The sequence below is a fragment of the Vanellus vanellus genome (genome assembly GCF_965231255.1).
Source record: "Vanellus vanellus genome assembly, chromosome: 17".
Taxonomy (NCBI): domain Eukaryota; kingdom Metazoa; phylum Chordata; class Aves; order Charadriiformes; family Charadriidae; genus Vanellus; species Vanellus vanellus.
Genome location: NC_138922.1, coordinates 7,932,590 through 7,956,627, shown reverse-complemented (window position 1 = coordinate 7,956,627; position 24,038 = coordinate 7,932,590). Strand labels below are relative to the sequence as shown.

Sequence of the window (24,038 nt, the reverse complement as noted above, 5' to 3'; positions counted from 1 at the left end):
CATTCTTCCTCTTGAGCTTTTAGTGTCTGAAATGGCTCCTCTGGTGAGTTTGGTCATCGAGTGCTGTGAAAGGGCAGAGACTTTGGCTACTTTCAAACTAGTTTAGCAGGTACAAGAACTTTTCAGTAGAGTATTGAACTAAGTGTGCCGGTGAGTGGGGTATATCTGTCCAAAGTGCAAGATCCTGCTGAAATCTTCTTTTGTTCAAATATTAGAAGACCGATGTCCAAAAGCTGACTTGCGAGTTCCTCCTTTTTCCAACAAAGCTAACACAACTTTGTAATGTTTCCTAGGTTAAAGGCAATAGAAGTTGAAAATACTCCTTGCTTTGCTTCGGGCCTCTCCACTGTCTCCAACATGGCTGGTGGCATTACTGACACAGGAGAGCTTTACTCTCCCTATGTAAGTACTGCTGTTTGTGGTTTTCCTCACAAGACTTTATAAAAACCTCTTCTCTCATTGTTGTACTTCCATTTCCTACTTCCCCATGGACATAACCTCAGTGTTTCAAGAGATGATGGAGGTCAAAGAGTACTTAAAAATTGCTTAATGCTTGTAGTTGTTGGGGTTTTTTTACATCACACATCACTTTAAATACTGTAAAGAGACAATGTCTGGGTAAGGCATGGTTCTAAAAGTCTAAAAAAGAGCTTCATGTCCCCTACCAGCTCTTGCGTCCTTCTACCCATTTTCCTTACATTTTGTTAATGTTTTCATCAACCCAGATTGTCACGTGAAGGTAGCATAAACAGGGGGGATTGTGACACAGAAACTATCCCACTTTGCTTCTCTTTTTTGACTTTAAGAAATTCAGAGGGAAATGTTTTATAAAGTTTACTTATTTGTAGCTGTTGTAGTAATTTGTTTTAAACCACTTCACTTATAACCAGTAATCAAGATGTTTCTTCCTTGTAATGCGGTGTCCTGTGAAACTGCAGAGCCAATTACTGCTTTACCATGTTACTGGAAATACTGGTTTTCATAGCTGCAGGTGCTCGTATAGTGTCAGGTCTTAAAAACAATGCTCTGCAAACGTTATTTTTTTTTTTTCCTGAAGTGAACTCCCTAAATATAGAACCAGTCCTGAAATCTGTGTTGGCTTCCAAATGCTTTAATACTTTTCATCCCCATGTTAATGACTGAATTTAGAAGAACTGGATATTAGGCTGCAGAAATAGGTCACAACTGAGAAAACGGAGAACAAGATAGTAACTGGGTCGTCTGGACTCTAAAGGATTAGCGTCACCTGCTTTTATGTTGTTATGTTAATGTTGTATGAATTTCCTAGAGTCTAATCTCAAAGGCTACGACTCTCGCTTCATTCCCTGAAGATGTCTAGCCAGACTGAAAGCACAGGCACCATTCTCATCCCTGTCTGCTTGACCAGAGTCAAGGAAAATCACCTGAGGTGTTTTTTCAAGAGTCTTTCACTGAAGAGTGAGTCATGGCCCTGGGCACTTGAGTTGTGCTCAGGGAATGACAGCTGTGCCAGCTGAATGAAAACTTTCCTGCAAGCTGCAATGGCTAATTTATTTTTTCTGGGTTTTTTTTTTTTCATCCTTCTGGGAGACCAGTCAAAAGATAAATTTGCTGTGCTTATGTCAGTGAATGTAGGGTAGGAGAGCTCGCAGCTTCTCTAGGGAATAGTTCTCCTGATATTAATTGCTCCACGCCCAGAAAAGCATACTCAGATGCAGCTCTTTACTGGCTCTCCTCTAGACAGACTGACCTATATGAAAAAAACAAACTTTAGGGCAATGTTTGATCTTGAATTCACCTAAGTTTATAATCGGGGGTGGGGGGTGTCCTGTCCAGGTGCACAGTTGTCTTTTGCCCCTGGGCAGAAAAAAACCTCTTTGCCAGAGAGGATAAAATTCTTTCCCTTCCAGAAGTAAAAGCCCTTCAGAGTGTGCTCAGCTGCCTGCTGGTAAAATGTCAAGCAGGCTTTGAATTAGAATTCTGTTTGGATATTTCCTGCTTGACTAAGAATAAAGAACAACAAGAGATTCTGGAAGGTAACTTGCGTACATAGTCATAACTGCTTAGGTTCAGGTCAGAAAATAAGGCGACACCCCGACCCACAGTATAGATCCTCCTGGTAGAAGACAGTGGATTTGAAAACAAACAACAAAAAGCTTGCATGCTTTCTAACTTTAAAAGTTGGAAAGAAAATAATTAGAAAAAAAAAAAAACCAAACAGAAAAATAGAGAGGAATATCAGTTTTTCCAGAAATTTGCTGACGCTTACTTTGTTCTCTTTGGTTATCAGTCCCCTCCTATATTCGTTTCTAGCATGGGCTTGCTCAAAGATTGCTCTCTCCATTTAAATCAGTATGTGTGTGAGGTGTCTTGGATGCTCTCTGGTGCAGCTGCAAACTCTCATGTTGGATTATGTGGATGACTGCAGGTTGGTCTGGTTTACATGTTCAACCTCATCGTCGGGACAGGAGCCCTAACCATGCCAAAGGCCTTTGCGACAGCAGGGTGGCTCGTCAGCCTCGTTCTCCTAATGTTCCTGGGATTTATGAGGTAGGATGTATGTGTCTTTAGGAGGTTGGGGGATTCAGCTGGATGGAGCTGTAAGGACAGTGCTAAGACTATTGCTGCTTTTCTGAGTGATCCTGTCCCTCTGCGGCTTGAGCGTTGGTCTCTGCAGTTGTGTTGCCTGTGGACCTTATTTGGAGGGATGTATTTTCTGATGTAGCAATATGGTGCTATATCCCATCTCCTGACTGATGAGAAAGACATTTTCTCCAGTCCGGAGTCTTCTTGGGACCTTTCTGCCAGCTTTCTTTTTTTACACTGTCCTCCCTGTGGATACATCCTATGGTTGCCTCTGTCACAGATCAGTTCCCCAAACACTAACCAGGTCACAGGTGACACGGGTTCATTTCTCTGCTTTGTGACTTGCAGATGTGATGCAGACCTGTTGTGTTAGTTTTCTCTTGGCTTCCGGTAATGCTCTAGGCAGCTGCAAGAGTGTCAGGAAAACAAATTACTGTATAGCTGGGCCCATCTTATTCCCCTCACACACCTTTGCTGCTCAAGACCTTGGAACCAGTCTCATGATTTTCACGCTGGTTGGCCATGAGCTTCTGCCCAGATGTCTCCTTGCTGGAGCAGCAGGTGGAGCTGAAGGCTGTTGATACAGCACTGATGTCTATGTAGTTATTAATAGAATTGCCATCTTCTGGTGGAATGTGAATCCCTGCTTGCTTCTTGCTTGATTTTTAAAATAAAAGAAACCAAAATTCCCCCCTGCTGTTTGTAAGAATGGAATTTAGAAGTTCCTGTCTTGTTGGTAACTAGCTCTGTTGGTCTGAATATGCCTTTAATTTGGAGGCAGTGCTTTTTGGATCTGTTAGGTGCTGCTATATAGAGGTACTGACCCATCAGTACTGACTAGTAATGCTTGTTAGTTCCCCACCTTAAAGCTGTTTGCTGCAAAGACTTGATGAAGTGTAAACTGTTGGAGCTTTGGAAGCAATTCCTTTTAGATGCATTAGTTTAAATGTGTAAATTCAGTGTATGAAACTTAGCACTAGAAGACAATCCTTCAAGGTCAGCAGAAGAGTATAAGCCTCCAAACCTAATACCAAAACTGCACCAGATTAAAATGAGAAAATGCAGCTCAAGGTACTACATGCCTTGGGAGCTGCGTTGCCCTGTTGCTTTTATTCTGGTGCTTGTGATTTCCTTGTGTCTGCTGGGGACCCTTCAGTGCAAGAAAAGTCTATATGGAAATTGCTACATGTGCCTCAGAATAGGGCTGCTTTCTTTTATTCTTGTGAAACCTAATCTCTCATTTGAGCTTGATAAGTGAGTCCAGTTCCTGAAGCAGTGAGAAAGCACTTTAAAGCCTTTAAGATTGATTTGAGGTTGGGCTTTTTTTTTTATTATAGGACCATTTTTAGCTGAGATAATGATATTCCTTCCATTGGTGGTTCTCTCTGTCTCCCTGGACAGCTTTTCCCTTGACCTCCAGGAAAGTGTATTTGCTTGCATGTGTTATCTGCCCCTTGGTCTTGTATTGCTGCTTTGCTTCTATTGCCATTTGAAAGATTCTTGAAGGGTCCATAGTGTATTTGCCACAGGCCTTAATAGAGAAGCTTCACAGTAGTACTGTGCTGGTTCTAGGCCCTAGAAAGAGGAGGGTCCTCTTGCCTTCTTCCACCCACAGAAACACTAGGAAGGTGCTTTCCAGGTATCTGAAGTGTTTTCTTATATCTGAAGGCATCTTCTATTTTACTGCATTTTGTGGCTGCTTGAACACCTTAATCTCAAAGACAGAAGGGAGCAGCAAAGTCAGATAGAACACTGTACCAAAAAACATGGTGTGAGGCAGGGGGGGAGTTAGTGAAAAGGTGGGTTCGGTTTGTTTGTTTGCTCCTACAAACAGATTAAAATACTTCTCCATCTCTGTTCAGTGGCAGTTCTTGACTGTTATTGATATCAATTTAATTCCTCTAGCTATATGACTACAACCTTCGTGGTAGAAGCCATGGCTGCTGCAAATGCTCAGCTGCGATGGAAGAGAATGGAAAAACGCAAGGTTTGTGTGGGCTTTAATTTTCCATTTTTTCTTGTTCTTTTATCCTGTAGGACTTGCCTGAGATTCCTCTGTATCTTTGCCTTGCTTCATTAGTAACTCTGAAGGAATAAATTTCTAGTGTACTTAACTTTGCCATATAAAATATGGCTGTTAGTTCCCTGTAGGGTTGCTCATTAAAGACAGGATTTTCTGCTCCTGCTTTGAAAAATCTCTTGTGCTGTTCACATTTCTTACTGATTGTGCTCTTCTTGCCCAGAAGCGCTGCTCAGTGAATGTGGAGAGGTGGCAGCCAATATATTGGTGCTGTTTGGAGTGTGCTGAGGTCTATAAATCCTTACTGATCTCAGGTCATTTAACTGGGACAGCCTGGAATGTCCTTGCTGTCACTTGGGCTGTATTCCAGGGAGTGGACAGTCCTGAAGTATGTCCTTACTGTAAAATTCACTTCTGTCTTTTGGGATCCTGGCTTTAGTGGCTTTTCTGGATCCGTGAGAGGCATAATTGTTTGCACTGATTTAGATTGCTGCCTGTGTGTTTGTGGGTTGGAGTTACGAGATAGAAGTGTCTGTTCTGACTGGCTAAGAGTTTGGATTTCTTTTTACCAGTTCTGCCAGAAGTTTAACTTCCTTGTGCCACGTATCACTACGTGAATTGGGCACTGTTGCAGTGTGCATGGCATGCTAGGACATCAGACCCTGTCACTGACTTTAACCTGCTCTGCTAGTGCCCTCTTCTGCTCTCCACAGCATCCCAAGCCCTGGCCAGGGGTTCCCTGGTATTGCCTTTGCTTGCGTGTCCTGCCCATCCCTGTTTGGGACCTTTGAGTTTCTGGAAGTGAGAGCATGACACTGGTGGTGCCACAGCCTGTACTGTGGGTAGCAGACATCTCAGCAGTAGTCTGGTCTATTCTTCCAGGAGGATGATGAGGATGAGGATTCTTCTTCCGGAGTATCTGACAGTGATGTTCTCCTCCAAGATGGCTATGAGCGAGCAGAGACACGACCTATCCTGTCAGTTCGTAAGTACCCAGTTCATGCTTTTGCTGTATCCAAGACCTCTTTTCTTCAGACAGTGTCACAGAAGGCTCCAGCAAGTGGAGCAGGACTCTTCTGTCCATTTCACGCTCAATTCCACATGTTCACATCCCGAAGTCCTTAGCACTTGTGAGATAAGACTCATTGAGAATTCAGTTCACCTTCTACAGTCTGATAAAGATCTTTTCCTTCTAGGTCACTAAGATGAGAACATCTTTGAAAACACATTTAAACAAACTTCAGCAGAGTAATTGGACCAGTGACTCTGCAGCTGTGGAGTCGTATATACTGTCCTTCAAACTGTTGCTAGAGCCTCTTGAGTGTGTTCAGATAGTATGGCCTCTGGGTTTGTTGGAGGGACTTGTTGAAGCACTTCTTGTTTTCAACTTGCAGAGAGACGTGGCTCACCCAATATCTTTGAAATTACTGAGAGGGTGGAAATGGGCCAGATGGCTTCCATGTTCTTCAATAAAGGTAAGTGATTCACATTTTCAAAAGTCCCTTCAGGTCCTCCTGCACATTGTGTGTGTATGGCTTTTCCTTAAATTTGTGTGCTTTTGAGTGTGGGTTTGCATCCTGAGTTTGTGATGATTCCGCCCCAAAGTGTCACTCCTTCTGTCTGTGGACTGTAGTCATCCCCCTTTGTAGTGTTTCTACAAAGAGTATTTATGGGCCATGTGGGCTGAAACCTGCATGAAGGGGAGGGTGCTGTGCTCATAGCAGAACTAGCCAAAATACTGCAGGTTAAGGGCCAGGTTTCTTGAGGCGGGTAAGTGTAAGTCAGTGCCTTTTCTGTCTGCCCTTAACCTAACTCTGAACCGTGTCTATCCTCTGATCATCACTGTCTGAAACAGTTGAGCCCAGCTGTAGTGTTTGCTAGTTCCATCTTTGTAGCATTTGAGAATAAGGTGTTTGGGCTTCCCTAAACCCTGTAAGTATCAGTCTGAAGGAGAGAGACTTCTGGGGAGAGCTTGTGAGAATTGCCTGTGTCTGGGGAGTCATCAGGAGAGCTGCTGGGACGTCAACTGCTGAAAGGGTCCCTGGTGTGCGTATGATAGGCAGATCTCTTGTCTTTTTGCTTTTAAATGTCTCTTGTATGACAGGGAACAAACTTGTAACTCTACTGCAATAACGCCATACCCATTGCTGCATGTGACAGAAATGCAAACTACAACGTTACGTAGCCTTAAACTGGTAAAACAGTAAATTTGAAATGCTGTGCAGAGCCAGAAAATCATCAGACACTATGGTTGTGTAGTTTTGAGCCTGTCAGGCCCCATTTCTTGTGGAAAGTGACATTTTCTCTCGTTCACTGGCCACCTTACAAAGACATGATGGACTGTGTTTTTCCATTCCATTACATCAGCTTTATGCCTGTGTAAGACTGTTGCCTCTGAGGGACAGCTGGCCTTAAGGAGTAAAGATTCTCTGAACTCTATTATTGCTGATTTTAAAGTCCACTTGAGAAAACTTCTTAATTTCCCTGCATGCCTTTTCAGGGCCTTTGTAGATTTAAATCACAAAGGACTATCAAAATAATCCACCTTGGACCAGGCTGCTGCTTTTCCAGGTATAGAAGAGGAGAGATGGTATGAGTGTGGGCTGGAGACTCAGAAATGTCGTGTTCCTAGTCTTGCCTGTAGTGCTGGGTTGCTCTGACTTTAGGCAAGTTTTCCAGCTTGTATGCTTTGCCATCAGTAAAACACTGAACGCTTCCCTATCTCGCATGGGAGTAATATTTGGGAAGCGCTCTGAGAGCAAGCACCATGTAACAGAGCTTAGCAGCATTGCTGAGTATTCAGCTGTAGAGGCCTGTTGAGCTGCAGGAGGGCTGAGGGATCACAGGAGGCACAGTGCTCCCATAAACGAGTTGCAGAAGGCCCTGCTTTGCATGTGCTTCACAGGGGGAGATGGCAACGACCCCTCAAGCCAGCCAGGCGTTTGGCAGTTGCCTTCTAGACCTCTCTGCTTTGTTGCTGACTGCTGCTCAGCCAGTAGAGGGTGCTGGAAATGCATGTCCTCTCTCATGTCAGGCACTTAGGTACACTTCCTAGCGAAGTGATATAAACTGCTTAGGACTCTAAATCTTAATCCCTCTTCTTAATGTTGCTTTAGCCAGAGTTATCTGATTTCTGTGTTAGGGATCCTCCCCAGGACCTACTCGGCCCATTACAAGGGGATGAATCTCTGCAGGAAGGTACCTCTCTTCAAGATGAGGTACACACAGCGAAGAGTCTGGGGCAGCTGTAACTCATTTGCTGCTTTCCCTTCCTCTGTGCTCAGTAATGAGGCTCCATCTTTATACTGTTGCCAAGTCCTAGTTCAGAGACAGCCTCTGGTCCTCTGAGCGGTTGTAGAGAGGAGACAAGTACCTCCCTCTGCAGATCCTTGAAGTACTTCCTTCTGATGGCTGCACAGAAAGGTCTTCAATAAAGGCTGCTGCTCAGTGACTAGTTGCTAATGCCTAGGGCTGAGAAACTGGGCCACACTGGTAATTCCTGTCTTCAAGCACCAGCCTCTGCAGTTTCACAGCTAGCAAATGTCTGGGTGGGGTTTTGCTCACAATATATGAAGTATGGATCCAAACCCAAGGTGTCTTTACAGCCTTCAGAGGGAAGGCTGCTGGAAGCTTTGCAGTAGACCTCAAAGCCTCTGATTTCTAGTGAGTTCTGTGCTCCTTTCTCTTGACTGATTTTTATTTTCAACAATCTGACAGGAGTTGAATCTGCAGTCCTGGGAGGTAAGCTGGGGATAAATCTCAATTTTGGACTGTCTGCTTTCTTAAAGGGAGCTGCCTTAGGTTTAGGCTGTGAAGGATCTGTGTGCTCTTTCAAAAGAGCTGGCTCTGAAGAACTGCTTTTTTAATTTTTTTTTTTATTTGCAATATTGGGTGCTTTCTTCTGGGACCGAGCAGTCATTTATTGCAATAATGGATTCTAGGCACATCTATCATACTGCTTCTCCACAGGAAGTCATTGATTTCCACCTTCCCTCCCCCCCCTCCCCCCCCCCATTTTGTGTCCAGTAATGAAAGTATTGATCAGGGAGGGTCAGTAGCGGTTTATAAAAGAACTGACGCTAAAGTCTTCCTGCCTTCGAGAGGATAAATTTGGGAGAGGACTGTCATCTGGACTTCACACAGACAGAGAAGTTGGCACTGGAACGGGGGTGTAGTGTATGCTGGTGGGTACCTGGTGGTGCTGCTGTGGATTAGCTGGTCATGTTAGCCTTATTTTGTGAGTAGGGGGCAGGTAAGGCCTGAGATGAGTATCAGATCCCCAAAACAGAATCTAAATCTGAGTCTGTCTAGTCCTGTGCTCAGTGTGTCTTGCAGCTTCTGTCCTATGTCAGATACTTGTTCTAATTGTCAACCCTTTTTAATAGGAAACTGGAGAAAACTGGTAGGTAGCTTGTTGCCATCTTCGGAACAATGCAGAGTCTCCTTAACTGTGAAGCCATCTTAAATCTTTCACAGAGGAGGAAAACAAGGGGGAACTATATGAAATGATCTGACAATTTCTGCAAGATCTCCATTTGTCTATTTAGACAAACCAGGAACAGCTGTAGTGTGCTTAGCATGCTGCCTTACAGAAGCAAGGAAGTTTTCTTGCTACTTGCCCAATACAGCCTTTTTTTTGAATGTTTTATGCTAAGTAGGCTCAGCATATTAAATAATCTATGTAAATGAAGGAGAATGCCTATTCATGTTTTCTGACATCCAGAGATCCAAGGGCAGTATGATGGCAAAACATGGTAAAACTTGGGGTATGCAGGCACCGTAGAAATATTAGTCCACATTCCTGCAGTAGTGTTGTCCTCATTTGATAGTTATCCATGTGAGGTGTGGAGAGGTGAATTGATTTGCCCAAGCTGCATTAGGATTAAGTATCAGGTGGCATCGCAACTTGAAAGTATGAGCAGGTTCCTTGAGCTGTTTTCCTTCAATGTCAACTTCCCGAATGAAACAAATCTGAGGCTTTTTTTTTTTTTTTGTAGCTCACCTGTCTCTGAACTAAAATATGTTCCAGTTTTGTTTTTGCTTGGTGGGATTTATACTGACTTTCTTGGAAGAAAAGAATCCTGGGGTCTCATCAAGCATTTCTTTATCCCTGCAGATTTTAGCCCTCCACAGCAGTGTCTCCTTGTGCCCCAGTAAGGCTGTTCTGTGCACCCAATTAACTTGTGTAAGACATTTTTTAATCTCATAGGTGAAGGGAGGACAACATTATTTATTTTTTTTTTAAAGAAAAAAGAAGAAAAAACACCCAAGAAAACTGTATGGGGCAGGAGCAGTGTACACTGTGGCACAGGGTGTTAAGAGGGCTGCAGAAACAGAGTTTTAAAGCTTTGCAGGTTTGAACCTTGGCTCAAGTTGCTGATGGTAAGGAATCTCCTGAAGCAGGTCCACTTGAACCTTGGGGAACCTGAGCTCTGTGGGGCCAAATCCCTAATGGGAAAGTCCTGCAAGTTTGCAAGCAGAGGGTTTGGAATTGGCAGAGGACTCATGCATCTTCTCTCTTCATTTCATTGTTCATCAAGCTGTGCTCGCACCAAGTCTGTGAGCATCAGCTAGATGTTTGCCTGTGGCAAAGTTGACAGCTTCATCTGGCAGATGACTTATGTGGGACCTGTTGATCTTGACCAATGACTGGAGGACAGGCTTGAACTAAAGGGCCTAGTGTCAGGGCCAGGTATTGAAGAGGGCAGAGTTGAGCTCTGAGGCACCTCCTATCCCGTCAGTTCCTGTGCTGTGGCTCAGTTCCCTAAGCTGCTGGTGTGACCCTTAAGTGGAGTTTGCTGCAGAAAGAAGTAAAAAATAAATCACCATTTGCCTCCATAGTTAAGACCTTGAAAAATGTTTGTATATTTGAAGTGCAGGGTTCGATACAGGGTTCTGTACGATATTTCCTTTTACTGCAGTGGGTGTCAACCTCTTCTATTTCTGCATAATTATCTACCTCTATGGGGACCTGGCAATCTACGCAGCGGCTGTACCGGTCTCTCTCATGCAAGTGACCTGGTAAGTGTGCTTACTGCTGTGTGGGGTTGTGTGCTAATAGAGAAGAGAGCAGGCTTTTGGATTTGATGGGGTGATAAGTCTGACTGGGATCACCTCTACTTTCTGAAGAATGAAGTGGAGAAATGACTCAAGGACAGCTCATCACTTGTGGGTGGGAAGGTGAAGTTGTGAGTGCCTGCTGCCTGCCTGAAAAGTAGCTGACCTGATTTCAGATGAATCCTCGGGTGTAAAGTACTTCCAGCTTCAGCACCTTGCAGACATGGGACCTGTTGCTCAATACCTGTTGGTACCAAATCTATGGTTTGATTGCCTTACTCTGAGCAGTATTTTAGCTTCTCTGTCTCTTTGGGTAAGAACTGAGGGGTGTGATGCTTACCAAGCCTGTGTCCAGTGAGTGGTGATGTTACGTGGACTTAGCTCTGGACTGACTCAAAAAAACAAAACAAAACAAAACAAAAAAAACCAAAAAAACAGATAATGAAAGAGACTGATCAAAACTGTACTGGGCTGAATTTGGACTCATAACCTGGAAATGGAAAATTGTGGTGATCCATACATGACTTAAACTTGCTAGCTTGATGACCAAATGACCAAACTTGTAAATAACTGTATGTAATCCAATAATTTTCCTTTAAACTTATGGTACTCAGTGATTTGCTGTGTTACACAGTCCAGAAAATATCAGGAGAGAGGGTGTTCAGGGAGGGAGGGGAGAAATGGACACTTCAGGTCTCTGATTGTTTGTCTGTCTTGAATGCAGGAGAGGGGAAGACATCTGCTAGGACTTAATTACTGTCTTTTGTTTCTCCCTCCTTTCCCAGCAGTGCCACTGGCAACCATTCTTGCAGTGTTGGAGATGGCACAAAGTATAATGATACAGACAAGTGCTGGGGGCCAATTCGACGGATTGATGCTTACAGACTGTATCTGGTGAGTTTCTGAAACCGGGATGACCATTATTTCCATTTAAACTTTTAATTCTAGTGTGTAGGTTTTTTTTTTTTCAAGTAGAGATGATGTGGTTCAAGTGAACAACAGAGGCATAAAGCTTTTGATTCATTCTGACCTTATTGGCCAAATACCTCCTCTCTCTTCTTGGTGACATGGCTGTGTTTTGGTTTGGTGGCCATCAGAATAATCCTTATGATTCTGAGTTTAAGTAGAGTTCTGTCCTTCTTGTTGTGTAGTTTTATATTGCTTAAGCAGGTGCTATGTCCGTGCCAAAGGGTGGGGTTTTTTCAGCGGCTGCCTAAGTAATTGTTGCTTTGAGGTAATTGCTGTCAGTATACTTGAATATATTAAGCTCTCGAGTGGATTTTTCATGCGAAAAAAACTGTTTATGCTGCAGGAGAATCTGCTTTTTGAGAGATGATGGAAACAGCCCACTTAAACAACATCCAGTGCTGTATGCTGCTTTAGTAATAGCTTTCTGTCTAGTTTAGGATTGTCTATTGCATCTATTACTGTGCTATGTTTCTGCTGTGAAACCAAGGCTTTTCCCAAAGGATGATAAACACAGTTTCTCTTGAGCTTGGGGAGAGTTGAGCACTCATACCTGGGGACAGATGTCAGTAGGGCAAAGTAAGAAGAGGGAAGTATGGAGGTGCCGCATAGCACATCTTCTGTTAAGGGTCTCGGTGAGCATTTTAAGAAAAAAAGAGTGAAGATGGCTGTGTGTGTGCAGAGAAATCCAGGGGCAAAGACTAGTTGAAGCAATTTTGCAGTTTAGTACATTTTGGACTTGCAGTGGATCGTATCCCTGAGTGCACTTGTTCCAGTGTTATTGCAAAAGTAAGAGCTAGGCCTCCAAAATATTAGTGAATGTCAAAGCCTACTTAATTATTTAAGAGAAATATTATTGCTTTATTAAATTGTCTTGGTCTGTTTCTTTAAAACTTCCAGAAGACTGAAGATTTCCTTCCTGAATTTCAATAACTCTCCCTGACCCAGCAGAAGGAGCTAGTCAGAAAAGGCAGACATGCATTAATTACTGCTGCATCTCTCGGATATTATGTCTATAATTCATGAAGATAATTATTGTTAGGACTTGAAAAATTAAAAAATTAAGACTGTGTAAGCATTAGACTTGCTGTCTGTGTACATAACTCCCAGAGGAGCTTTTCCCTCTGCTTGTCTTCTCTTGTGGATTTGGAGAATAAATATCTGCAAAGTCTTTGGTATTGGTTAATCCTTCCCTGCTCAGTAATTGAGATAAGGGTTTCAGTGCTTTTCCCTGCTCCGCCTTGGAAGTAAGGAAGGATTGTTTGTGGGAGAATGTATCAGTCTATAGTGGGTTACTGAAAGGTGTGGGGGGGTCCACAGTCACTGTGTTTGGGAGACTGCTGGGTGTCAGCATTACCTCTGAGTTTCGGGGTTTTGTTAAGGTTTCTAATACTTTCTGGTTGAGTATGGGAGTAAACTGGGACTTGTTCTAGCTCTGGCTCTGCTGGTCCCACTCTCTGCTTGACCTGTGTGTTCTTATTCTCCAGAAAACAAAATTAATGATGACTTCCCTAGAGAGGGGTAAGGGATGTATTAATTTATAAAACAGTCAGACCCGCAGCACTGACACGGTTTTCAAGTTTGGGCTGACTCTGAAGAGACTCTGCTGGTTAATGTTTTTCCCCCACTGTCCTATTTGCGATGTGGACAGCTAGCTATCAGTAGTTAAAGCTCTTACATTTTCTCAGAGAAACCTGGGGATGGGAGAGCTGGGTAGGAAGTCTCTTGACTTCAAGCAAAAAATTTAATAGCAAAACACTGTAACTATCTCTACAAATTTTGTCCAAGCTTCTTATGTGTAGAAGTGGAGTCTTCAACATGCAAGAAACCTGCCTGTCTGTAGGGGAAAAGGCAACATGAAAGGGAGGAGGGAGAATAGCATAGCTATTCTCTTGGTCTCAGGGGATCGTTACCCATAGAGAACTTGCTCTATTTTCTTGGCTTCTTTTTTGAATTCTTGCTTGTTGGAATAATTCAGGTTCCACGTTTCAGTGGACACACAAGGTCTGTTTTTGCACGCTAAGTTCCCCTGTGGCAAGGGGACAGATGGACACTGCGATCCCAAAAGAAAGCAGCTGAGTTTTTGGATCAGCCCTTTTGTCCTAGATGCCTGCCTCTTAGTTTTCTCATCTCATCTTAGCACTGTATTTAGCTTTAAGTGACTTTTAGGAGCAAGATGGGTGGATGTAACTGGAACGTCTTGCCTGTTCCAGTGAAGCTGGTCTCTGGGTGTAGTGCTGTATTTCTTAGTCTGTGCGTGGCCCCGCAGAAAGCCTGTTTTTGGACTACCAGGACAAATAATCTATTTGAGGTTTTCTGGAAAAATGGTGCCAATGGGAGCTCTCTCGTGCCAAGTACCACCCGTCTGCCAAAGATCTGTGCTGCCTTCCTCCTGTCGACTCTCTCTCCCAATGCTATGTCATCTTTTCAACAAAAGACATTTCAAACATGACTCTTTGAGCTGGGGGTGGAGAGGGGAATAATGACTGATGCAAAAATCCTGTTTCACGGTTTATTGTCCAAAAAGGCCTCTGGAAGCTGTCTCTGCTCCGATGACTGTGAATGGAAGCTGAAAACTATGTACATGAGAGTATTTAGACAGATTAAATCCTTCTCTTGAGACTTGCTTGTCTGTTCAGCATCTTTATTGCTACTCCAAAATTTCACACCTAAGTGTGACTGCAGAGTCTTCAGAGACCACTAGGCCCCTATTAACCTTTGTCTGAACAAACAGTTATCTTGCTTCTTGTTTGTAAATTGCCTTGGAAAATAAAGGCTTGCAAAACAAATAAGTGAAAGCAAGTGCAGGAAAATATTGAAATAGTCTTTTGCTCCTGTCCCATCACTTGCTGCTAATATTTGCTGCTTCTTTGGGACTGTAGGAGTCCTGGGAGGTTTGAAAGGTCAGCCTTGCCGTGCTGTTCCATGCCTGTGAGGGCAAGACCACTCAGGGCAAATTGGCTGGAAGAAGGGCATGTGTTAGATGGCCCAGTGACCTTGTTGAAGGCAAGCACTGATTACAGTTAAAGCAGATCGATGGCTTTCTATCTTCCCTTCAGATCTGTCACCACGCTGTCATGTCCTCGACAGCTGAAGTGACTCCTGAGTCCCTTGGCTGTCTTGATGGCAATGCTAAGGACAGGGTTGAGTTTTCTCTGCACTGAATTCACACTTCAATGCGGTCGCTTTATAATGATTTCTGTAAGGTCAGCTGGACATCATCTATGTAGGTTGTGGGGAAGGGGCAGTGGATTTAAGTTTCAGATCTCTCGTCATAACACTTTTTTTGTCTATCTGTTCCAGTAATGAAGGAATGTGACATGATAGTCCCCGTTTCTAGAAAGCAGATACTGAGATAAATAAGAGATTAAATCCTGGGGATCAGCAGCCATTCAGAGTGTCTGATCCAAAATGCATTCATGACCTGGCAAACAGTGCTTGTCTTCTGCACCAGGGCAGCCGTTGTAGCTAAAACCTCTACTCTTTTCTCAGCCCTCCTCTTCTGGCAATTTGGGGCATGGTGTCTTCCCATGATGGGAAGGAAATGGCTTAAATTCTCAGAGGGAGCCGTACGCCTTTCAGAAGAGGCACTGGCACAGGTACTCCTGGTAGCCTGGCTCGGTAGCGCGTCAAAGCTACCAGGTGCATCTGTTCTGTCTGAGTCTCTGTTGGTTTTTTAGCTGATTGGGAAAGGGACACGGCATCCGCTTTTGCCGGTTCACAGATGCTGCAGTATCGCAGGCAGCCCAGCGGGTGCGGGCCGAGTGAAGATGGGAGCGCAGATGGTTTAATGGAGATTATCCCAGTTGGAAACGTGCTTGTGCAGTGAATAAAATGAGCGGGCTTGCAGGCGCTTACCGTCCCTCTTCAGGAGGGGACAATGTCACCCCAGCCTGATGCTCTGATCAGAATACCCAGCGACCAGAGCAGGGGCCGGGCTGCAGCCACGGGAGGCTGTGCAGGGGGGTGAGGAGGTAGTCTGAGGACACGTACAATTGCTCAGTGCCAGCAGAACTTAATCGGGAAATGCAAAGGCTGAACTGATAAGTGTTGATGTAGACCCCGTCTGCCTCGGCGCGGTGCTGCCTTCCCGGCCCTCTTCAGCTGTAGACTGGAGCGCCGTGCTCTGTGCCGCTAGCATACGTGCTCTGCTTCCCTCCTCGGCATTTCTTCTTCCTGACTGCCGCATATGTGTGCACACCCTCTGCTTTGGGTAAAGGTATCTGTGATTTTCATTGTCCAAGTGGATCTTTCCAGATACATTTGCCTGCACGAGGGCAGTTTTATTGGCTTGTTCAGTGTGTGAGACTCTTGTGGCCTCTCTGTTCATGGTTACCTTCTGGCCTCTGTGGTCTTTTTTTGTTTTATTTTTTTCACCTCCCAGCAGTGATATGAGGGGAGCCCTTGTGGCAGTACTTGAACATCCATGCTTGATCTAAGCTGTCTCTTGCCAACTGGAAGCTGGAAACAGAGCTGCAAGCAGAGTGCTTCTTCCAAGGACACCTGGGTTTGCTCCGCTTGTTCCTTTTGCAGCAAGTGCTTTTGCTCTGCCCTGCCTTCCTCCGCTGTGCCCTGCAGCAGCATCCGGTAATAAATGGGTCACAGCTGCTGTCTCCTGGATATTTATTCTTACAGGTCTCAGTGTCTAGAGACCTTGAGAACCAGCGGTGGGGGAAGTAGCTGCTTCGGTGGGAGGTGTCTGGATCAGAGAGGCCTGATTTCACAGCATATCAGTCAAAAAGGTTTGGGGTGCTTGCCCTGGGTTCCCAGGGTGAGCCGGGGGAAAGGAAGAAAAGCTAATGGAAGTTTACCCTGCTGGTGTGAAGCCATCGTCTTATTTAAATAAATTGCTTAAACTAGCATTGTTATGTTCCAAGTTACCCCAGCTTACAGTAAGGATGCAGCAGGAGTGGGGTTCTATTAGCATGTCACCATGCATATCCTATAAGAAGTTATTTGTGGTAAGACCTTCTTGCCAAAGGTATTGCATTATATGCCATACCACAAATACTCTGATATGTTTTATTATAATAATGATGTAGAAATAGAAACAAATGTACAAAAAGGCAGCTGCTGCTTCTGTGCATAGATGCAGTTCTGAAAGCCTTCAAAATAGGTAAAAGCCTCTCAAGGGTCCAGAATATTATGCCATTTCTGTATGTACAGGCACCTGAGTCTTGAGCCATTGCTATGGCAGGAGAGGAATTAGTACTGCATTAAGCATAAATATCAATAGCCCTGTTTGTTACAGGTGCCTCTGAAATACAGTGTTTCTTGGCTAAAAGCCCAGTCTCAGGGGCTGATTGGAGTCTTCTCATGCCTCATCTAGTCAGCTTCCAAAAAGTAAGGTCAGTTAAGTTGCTGCTTTGCTCTGAAGTGGTTGAAGAAGGACAGGAGCCAAGTTCGTTTAAAATAAATGGTGTCTGGGTGTGGGACAGGAAGGCAATTCTTGGCTTTTTTTATTGTGAAACTAATAAGGTTAAAATTGGCACACAGCCTTGTTAATATGGCATAAATCCTGCCTCCTTCATCCTGGTCCATTCCTCTTCTGCAGGCTTTTCAATAAATTCTTTCAATTGCTCACTCATCATATGCCTATGACAGATAAACTAGCTCTTTTGGAGTTTCCCACACCCCTCGTGTTTCCTAACGTAAAGGGAACTTCAGCTAATAACTGCCTATGTGAATAAGAGGTTTTTCTGACCTGACAGGAGGAGAGGTGGGAGTGCAGTGTTGTGAAAGTAGAATATAAACTTCTTGTACTGGTGACCTAAGAGCTGGAGTTCAGCTTCTGGTGTGTGATTTTTTTTTTTTTTTTTTTTTTTTTTCTTGCTTTCCTTGTAACTGTATTTTGAGTAGAAGAAACATCAGCCAAAAGGCAAGCCTCCCTGCTGCTAGGGCTGGGTAGGAGAGTCGGCCTTTCGTACAACAGTGAAGTAACTGCAGGACCATGGATTGAAGCAGCTAAGTTTAAAGGATTAGTTTGTCTCTTTTCACAGGAAAATCAATAGTGCAGGGGACTGGAATATGTTTTCTGCACAGAGCTGTCTGTTCACTTCACAATGAGAAGCGTTTTTGGGTTTAAGTGGAGCTTGGGTTGTGCTGTCACTTGGACGCTGAGCTTTTCCAAAGGGCAAATCCTTCCCCCCTGCCACTTCCAGCTGGCTGGCAGGGGCTGTGTGGAAGGGAAGGGTGCTGTGCTGCTGGTTGGATGCCTGGCCAGATGTGCTGCGGGTGCTACCAGCCCTTAAGAGAAGCAAGGTGGGTGGTGTGATGGGTAGAGGCTACTGGTGGCCTCAGATGCACTTGGCTTCCCCATAGAAGAGTGTCCTGCAGACTATAATGCTTGGTTTGTCTTATGTGATGATGGATGGTGGGCGTGAACCTTGGAAGCAAGCCATCTAAACAAATTGGGCAAAGAAGTGGCTCTAGATATAGCTCTGCTTTTGCACGCTTCCTGCAGTTATGCACTCACCAACACTGTTTATTGGGCTCAAACTACAGCCTCTGCTGCCCGGTGGAGCCACCCTGGCAAGGCTGAGCAGCCATGCTGATGCTTTTCCTGAATCATGTAATAGCTTAGGTTGGAAGGGACCTTGAAGAAGATCCAGTTCCAAACAGCCTGCCATGGGCAGGAACACCTTCCACTAGACCAGGTTGCTTAAAGCCCCATCCAGCCTGGCCTTGAACACCTCCAGGGATGGAGCTTCCACAGCTTTTCTGGGCAACCTGTTCCAGTGCTTTACCACCCTCAAAGTGAAAAATTTCTTCCTTATATCTAATCTTAATCTACCGTCTCCCAGTTTGAAGCCATTCCCCCTCATCTGATCACTACGTGCCTGTGTAAAAAGTCCCTCCCCAGCTCTCCTGTAGCCCCTTTAGGGACTGCAAGGCTGCAATACGGTCTCCCTGGAGCCTTCTCTTCTCCAGGCTGAACAACCCCAACTTTCTCAGCCTGTCCTCATAGGAGAGGTGCTCCAGCCCTCGGATCATCTTTGTGGCCTCCTCTGGACCAGCTCCGACAGGTTCATATCTTTCCTATGTTGGGGGCTCCAGAGCTGGACATGGTACTCCAGGTGGGGTCTCGCCAGAGTAGAGTAGAAGGGAAGAAGCTGGGAATCTTTTTCTGGGAAGAAAATAAAGCTGTCCTTTGGAGTATGCTCACTTAGGCAGCAAGGCACCCAAGCTGACACTGTTGTCTCAATATTGAAGACCAACAGGGCAGATGTCAGAACCAATACTGGTTTGTGATCACCCATGCACTACACAAGTTGTAAAGTTTTAAAAAGGGCCTTTTAAAATTCCTTTCTTGGACTAGGCTGTTCCAGCAGACTTGCAGATCTTTCATTTTTGGAACACTTTTGGAGAAAATAATAAATGCATTTCCCCTGTGCAGTGTTATTTTGTGCAGTGATAGTGACAGCACCCTAGAAACCAGAATTTGTGAAGACCTGTTAAGTCAGCTGAGCACTCCCCTGGGAGACCCAATACATGCTTTTTTCCCCAACAACATATTTTCCAGTGTTTTCTTCGGTGCTTTAACACCAGTTTTGGTTTTTAAACAGAGGTCTGACCTTGCTGCCTGTTGGATTTGCATCAGTTTTTTCATCAGGTTAGACAGCAGTCTTGATCTGGAAATTATCTTTAGTTCTGTAATATATAGGTAGAAAGCAGCAGGGCTGTAGAACTGTGCAGTTATGCCACTCCGAACATTACCAGAGGCTGTGGAGGAAAGAGCTCTGAACAGACTGGTATTTCTTTACATTCCTAAATAAGTCTGCAACTTCTTAACATCCTCCTAAATTGCACTTTATGTCTGGGTGAAATCACTGACGCTTTTGTCCAAAAATGTGGATTTTTTGGACTACATCAGCAAATCCCACACGTGGCTCATGCTTCTGTAAGCAGGACTATAAATACAAATAATGCAGCTGGGATTTATCTTGTAAGTTGAATCGGTATAATGCTCTCAGGCAGAGCTGATCTCTGAAGCCTGTTGCACCAGTTTGCCTTCCCTGTACAGTGCACACCAAAGGAGAGGAGGCTGGGAGCAGGCAGACTCCCCACTAGCCCCAGGCAACAGGGCTTTATCTTATGCTGTTGTGCTGCTGCAAAGTAGTTACAAAGTGTGGGACATCTCCTTTTCCTTCAGGCAACTCCTGATACAGTGAACAGGATGATGCTGTCCCTGAAACTACATTCTCCAGGCCACTAAAGAGTAGTGTGAAACTCCACTGAGAAGTTTGTAGGGGAAAAAATAATGGCTTAGTGGTGGAGGCACTGTTTGTGTTGTGGCAGTCAAGGGGTTAGTGGCCTTCAGGAACAGTCATCCTTGCTGAACCCAAGTACCTCCTAACCCTGGCAGTTTGTAGTTTGATATGTTTGCAGGGCCCTCTCTTCATCCATGTCACGCGCCGGTCCATCTCTGTCACTTTATGCTGTCTAACCCAGGGGCTTTTGTAGTCGATGTAAATATTGTTGTAGTTGCCAATACCCTGCCAGGAGAGGCTATGAATATGCAGGAATTTGGGGCAGTGTCTGTGTATAATGTTTATGCCTTCGCACTTTGTTGGAGGGAACTCATTAATCTCTCGTACCGTACTAATAAGTAGGGGAGGCAGGGGATGACTCCTCAAGGTTACCCAGTGTCAGGGAGGAGGAAGGCTCCTGTTTCATAGCCCGTGGGAGGTCAAAGCAAGCTGGTGGGGGGGGTACAGCCAGACCTGGCTCTGCAACTCCTCTGCTGTCCTTCCAAGTATCACAAACCAACCCATTCAGCTCTCCTGCATCTACTTTGCTGCTTGTTCAGATGCAATTAGGAGATGCAGAATAAGGGGGAGCCAGGGGTCAAGGAGGCGGTAAAGTGATTACAAGATGCTGCAAATGGCTGTGCCATAAATACTCTGATGATGAAAAATTAGATGCTGGTCACCTCGGGGTTATTGCTGGCCTCCATCTTTCTCTTGTTGTGAAAAATGATAATGGAAGTGTATTTACCTCGGAGAGTGCAAGCTTGCCGCTGGCTGTGATCCTGCACACCCCAGGTGTGCCAGAGACTGCAATCCTTGCACTGAATGACTTTCTGAAAACACTTTGTGTCTCAATTTCTGCACTTTAAGAGGAGGAACAACTGGTGTTCTTTCCAAAGTGGAAAGTTGCTGGTGCTCAGAGATGGGCCAGCTCCAGAAACAGACTGCAGCCCTGGTCAGGGTGGGGAAAGAAGATCAGCAGCCTCTGGTACTGCCTCACTATCCATGTGCTGCTTCTGTCTTGGCCTCCCAGAGCTCCTCATAGAGACTGCTCAGTTGCTGGCTGGTCCTTGGAGTGTTGGATTCTCAGCAAGATCGTAGTTTGCAAGGACATTAGCTGGGCAAGTACACTTCTTTGTTGGATGGGCAGTCAAAATGGAAAGGTGGTGTTGGACTAGAGCCTTTGGAAATCTCTAGATCATATTCAGATTCACTGAAGTCAGTAGTTTTGGGGATACAGGTGCTTCTTTCCATCTCTTGCAGAAGGTCTTCTGTTTTGGAAGAAGCACTGGGAGCGCTGTGGCACAGGAACCATGAGAGACAGCATCCAGCTTAAAGGGTACTGTGGATATGGGTGGGCGAAATGTCACTTGCTTTGCTGGCAAAAACTGTCCTGGCAGCAGCTGAGGTCTTAGTTCTTGGAGGATACCTCCTCCCTGCCTTAAGGTACAGGGGAGAAAGGTGGGTGAGGGCTCCTTTGTGCCAGCAATATGCTTCGTGTGAGTTATGACTATAAACCTCTGCCAGGTGTCCCGAGAGCGGCGCGTTAATTACCGGAGCTGCTGTGGCAGCAGATGCCTGCTGTACTCAAAGCGTAACTGCCCTTGTTTCTTTATCTATAAATATTCCTTGTGGGATGTCTGGCTGTTGCATCCTCCCTCCTTTGTGACTTCCTGACTCTACAGGGGATCTGGAGGTTAAAATCCCTCTTGCCTCTCAGCTTCTTTGAGCACTCCTTATTCTGTGGCTGGTTTATCTCTTTTCAACCAACTTTTAAGAGCTTCATAATCACTTGTCTGCTCATAACTTGCTGCCTATCAGTACGGCCCCTGCTGCAGCTCTGCCTCCAGCCTTGAGAGGCTGTGGATCTTCAGCTTTGAGTTGTGTTTGTTTTTGTTTTTTTTATTTTTTTCCTCCAGCTCTCTAAAAAGCTCCTTCCTGAACAATCAGACTCCTTTCATATATTTATACTTGTACTGTCCACTGCAAGGGGTAAAGCTTTACCAACGAAAGCTTGGATTGCCGCCCTCACTGATGTGCCATCTGGCTCTCTAGCTTGAGATATGAGCTCATGCAGGAGAGAAATGTGGCCTTGTCACCCTAGTGAAGGGGAGGAGAGATGGCAGAGGGGGCACAGTGTTGCACGAGACCCTTTTCCCTTGACGTAGCCGAAAAGCACTGAAGCCCTGGCGTAAGCAAGTGGAGCCCGCTGCTGGGTAGCATAGCAGTTGCCACAACTTGAAGTGGGTGCAGAGGGGCTACCAGAGGCTGCAGGTAGGTGTTGGTGTAGCTGCGAGTAGCTCTGAAATGTTACAAAGCTCTGCTTTCTTTGTCTAGGAGTCTCAAACGGGAGTGGGGAAAGCACCTTGCATTTAATATTTCTCTCCAAAGTCAGCGCTAAAAATTCCCTGAGGATGTGAATAGGAACACCAATTCATAAGAAACTACTCTACTGAAGATGATAGGTCTGGTTCAAGCTTCCAACCCAGGATAAAACCTCTGACCTGTGTCAATACTGGTAAATCAAGGTTTGCTTTTGGTTCGGGCTTTTTGTTGTGTGTTTTTTTTTCCCTCGATGTCTCTTTAGACACACTCTAGAGGAGAGAACCTGAGGTGGGAACAGAGTAGCCAGTCCCTGGATCTCCTAACATCTTGTTTCATCTCTGTACTTGTGCAGTCTGGTTTTGTTGTACTGTTTTGTCTGTCCCTTCTAGCACTTATCTGGGTTCTGAAATAGCTCTGAGCTTAGGGACATCTTGCAGAAGCAGAACGGGTGTCAGAATTGCCACTCCTGACAGAGCGTATGAAATGTCTGCTTTTTCCTACCGTGCTCAAGGAGACTTTCCCTGTGTCTGAGCACTGAATCAAACAAAGCTTCCTCTGGGAAGTGCTCGTTCAGTAGAGCTTGCATCTTCCTGTCGATATCTTGCTTTGCTGTGGGAATGCTGCATACCCATTGTCCTGTATAAAGCACTCGACTCTCAGCTTTCCAGCCAAAGTGTCAAAGTCTACCAAGGACAGGGATTCATTTTGTTAAACCAGTACCTTTCTCTTTAAATGTGAGCTTGCTCCCCATTATAGTAGGGTTATTTGCTGTAGTGTCTCTTGAGGAGAAGGTACTGTTGCTCAACAGTTGTGAAATCTAAACATCAGAGGGGGAGTTGATGCCATCCTGAAATAAAGTTTGTCTGAGATGTTGGCACTTCTGTCAAGGGGAAGCAAGAGCCTCCGAGGAAGGATTTGTTTTTTGGGCCAGTTCTGCTTTGAATGAGGGTGAGGAAGGTGGGGAGGAGGAAGAAAAGGAAAGGAAAGGGTGGCTGGGGTCTCAGCCCAAAGGGAGATATTTAAGGGGAGAGCATCTATTTACCATGTTAAAACTCTGGTATCCTTGCCCTGACATCTTAGACTAATTAACTTTGCGTTGATATGATAGCCCTGTGCCACACAAATACAGTATTCAAAAACTCTCAAACTCTTTTAGCTCTGCTCCTGGAGTAGTTGCTGCATTGAACAAGGTTAATCTTCATGGTCTCACTTTGCTCAGGTAAACACCCTGCTTCTACTCAACTGTCTGAAAGTTTCCAGGCTCTGAGTCAACAGAAAACAGTAGCTGCGGTTTTAATTCGCTACTCAGCAAGCACCAAAGATGGATGCAATTCTTACAGATGAGTTTGTGGAGCATGAAAACAAGCAAGTTCTGATGACAGTTATGAATGAAGCTGACTTTCAGATAGTCCTCTTGCAAATGTATGCAGGGACTAGCCATAATGCTGTAACTGCTGCATCTAATACATGTGTCAGCTATGTTTGGGATGCTAATTGTGCTTCCTGAGCCGTATTGGCTTCTTCTGTAAAAGCCACATGCTGGGAAGCAGATGAAAGCTATTGAGCTGTACTGGTTCAGAGTGATAGATGGACCCTTCAGGTCAATAAAGTACCCGTTTAGTCAATACAGCCCTCTGACTGGCTTAAAGCATGTTTGTATGGTCTGAAAGACTCTTAGCATTAGCTGGCCATCACTGAGTGGTTGAGAGCTCTCTTGGTGGTCCTCTTGGCTGAAACTAAGCTGATAAAACCAGCCAGATGTCCTATTAACGCTTGATCTTACTTTTGCTTTTTTAAGATAAGCCAATATACAAGGTTATGTAACCAAGTTTTAACATAAGAGCTTTAATAAAATA

The 24,038-nt window shown here is 44.8% G+C and overlaps 1 protein-coding gene across 5 annotated transcripts in view; it reads left to right on the top strand.

The window, feature by feature from the left end:
• Positions 1–297: 297 nt before the first annotated feature.
• TMEM104 (transmembrane protein 104) overlaps positions 298–24,038 on the top strand; it is a 44,260-nt gene continuing 20,519 nt past the window's right edge. For 2 of the 5 annotated variants that reach the window (XR_014269795.1, XM_082492095.1), the window contains exons 1-5: positions 4,275–4,552; positions 5,468–5,570; positions 5,977–6,060; positions 10,507–10,606; positions 11,428–11,536. Coding sequence is in view for 4 of the 5 variants with exons in the window: in XM_082492095.1 (XP_082348221.1) it covers positions 4,475–4,552; positions 5,468–5,570; positions 5,977–6,060; positions 10,507–10,606; positions 11,428–11,536 (474 nt within the window). In the remaining variant the exon portion in view is untranslated. Of the gene's footprint in view, positions 403–2,407; positions 2,530–4,274; positions 4,553–5,467; positions 5,571–5,976; positions 6,061–10,506; positions 10,607–11,427; positions 11,537–24,038 lie in introns of those variants that run through there. The other 3 variants (XM_082492098.1, XM_082492097.1, XM_082492096.1) reach the window with 3 other exon arrangements.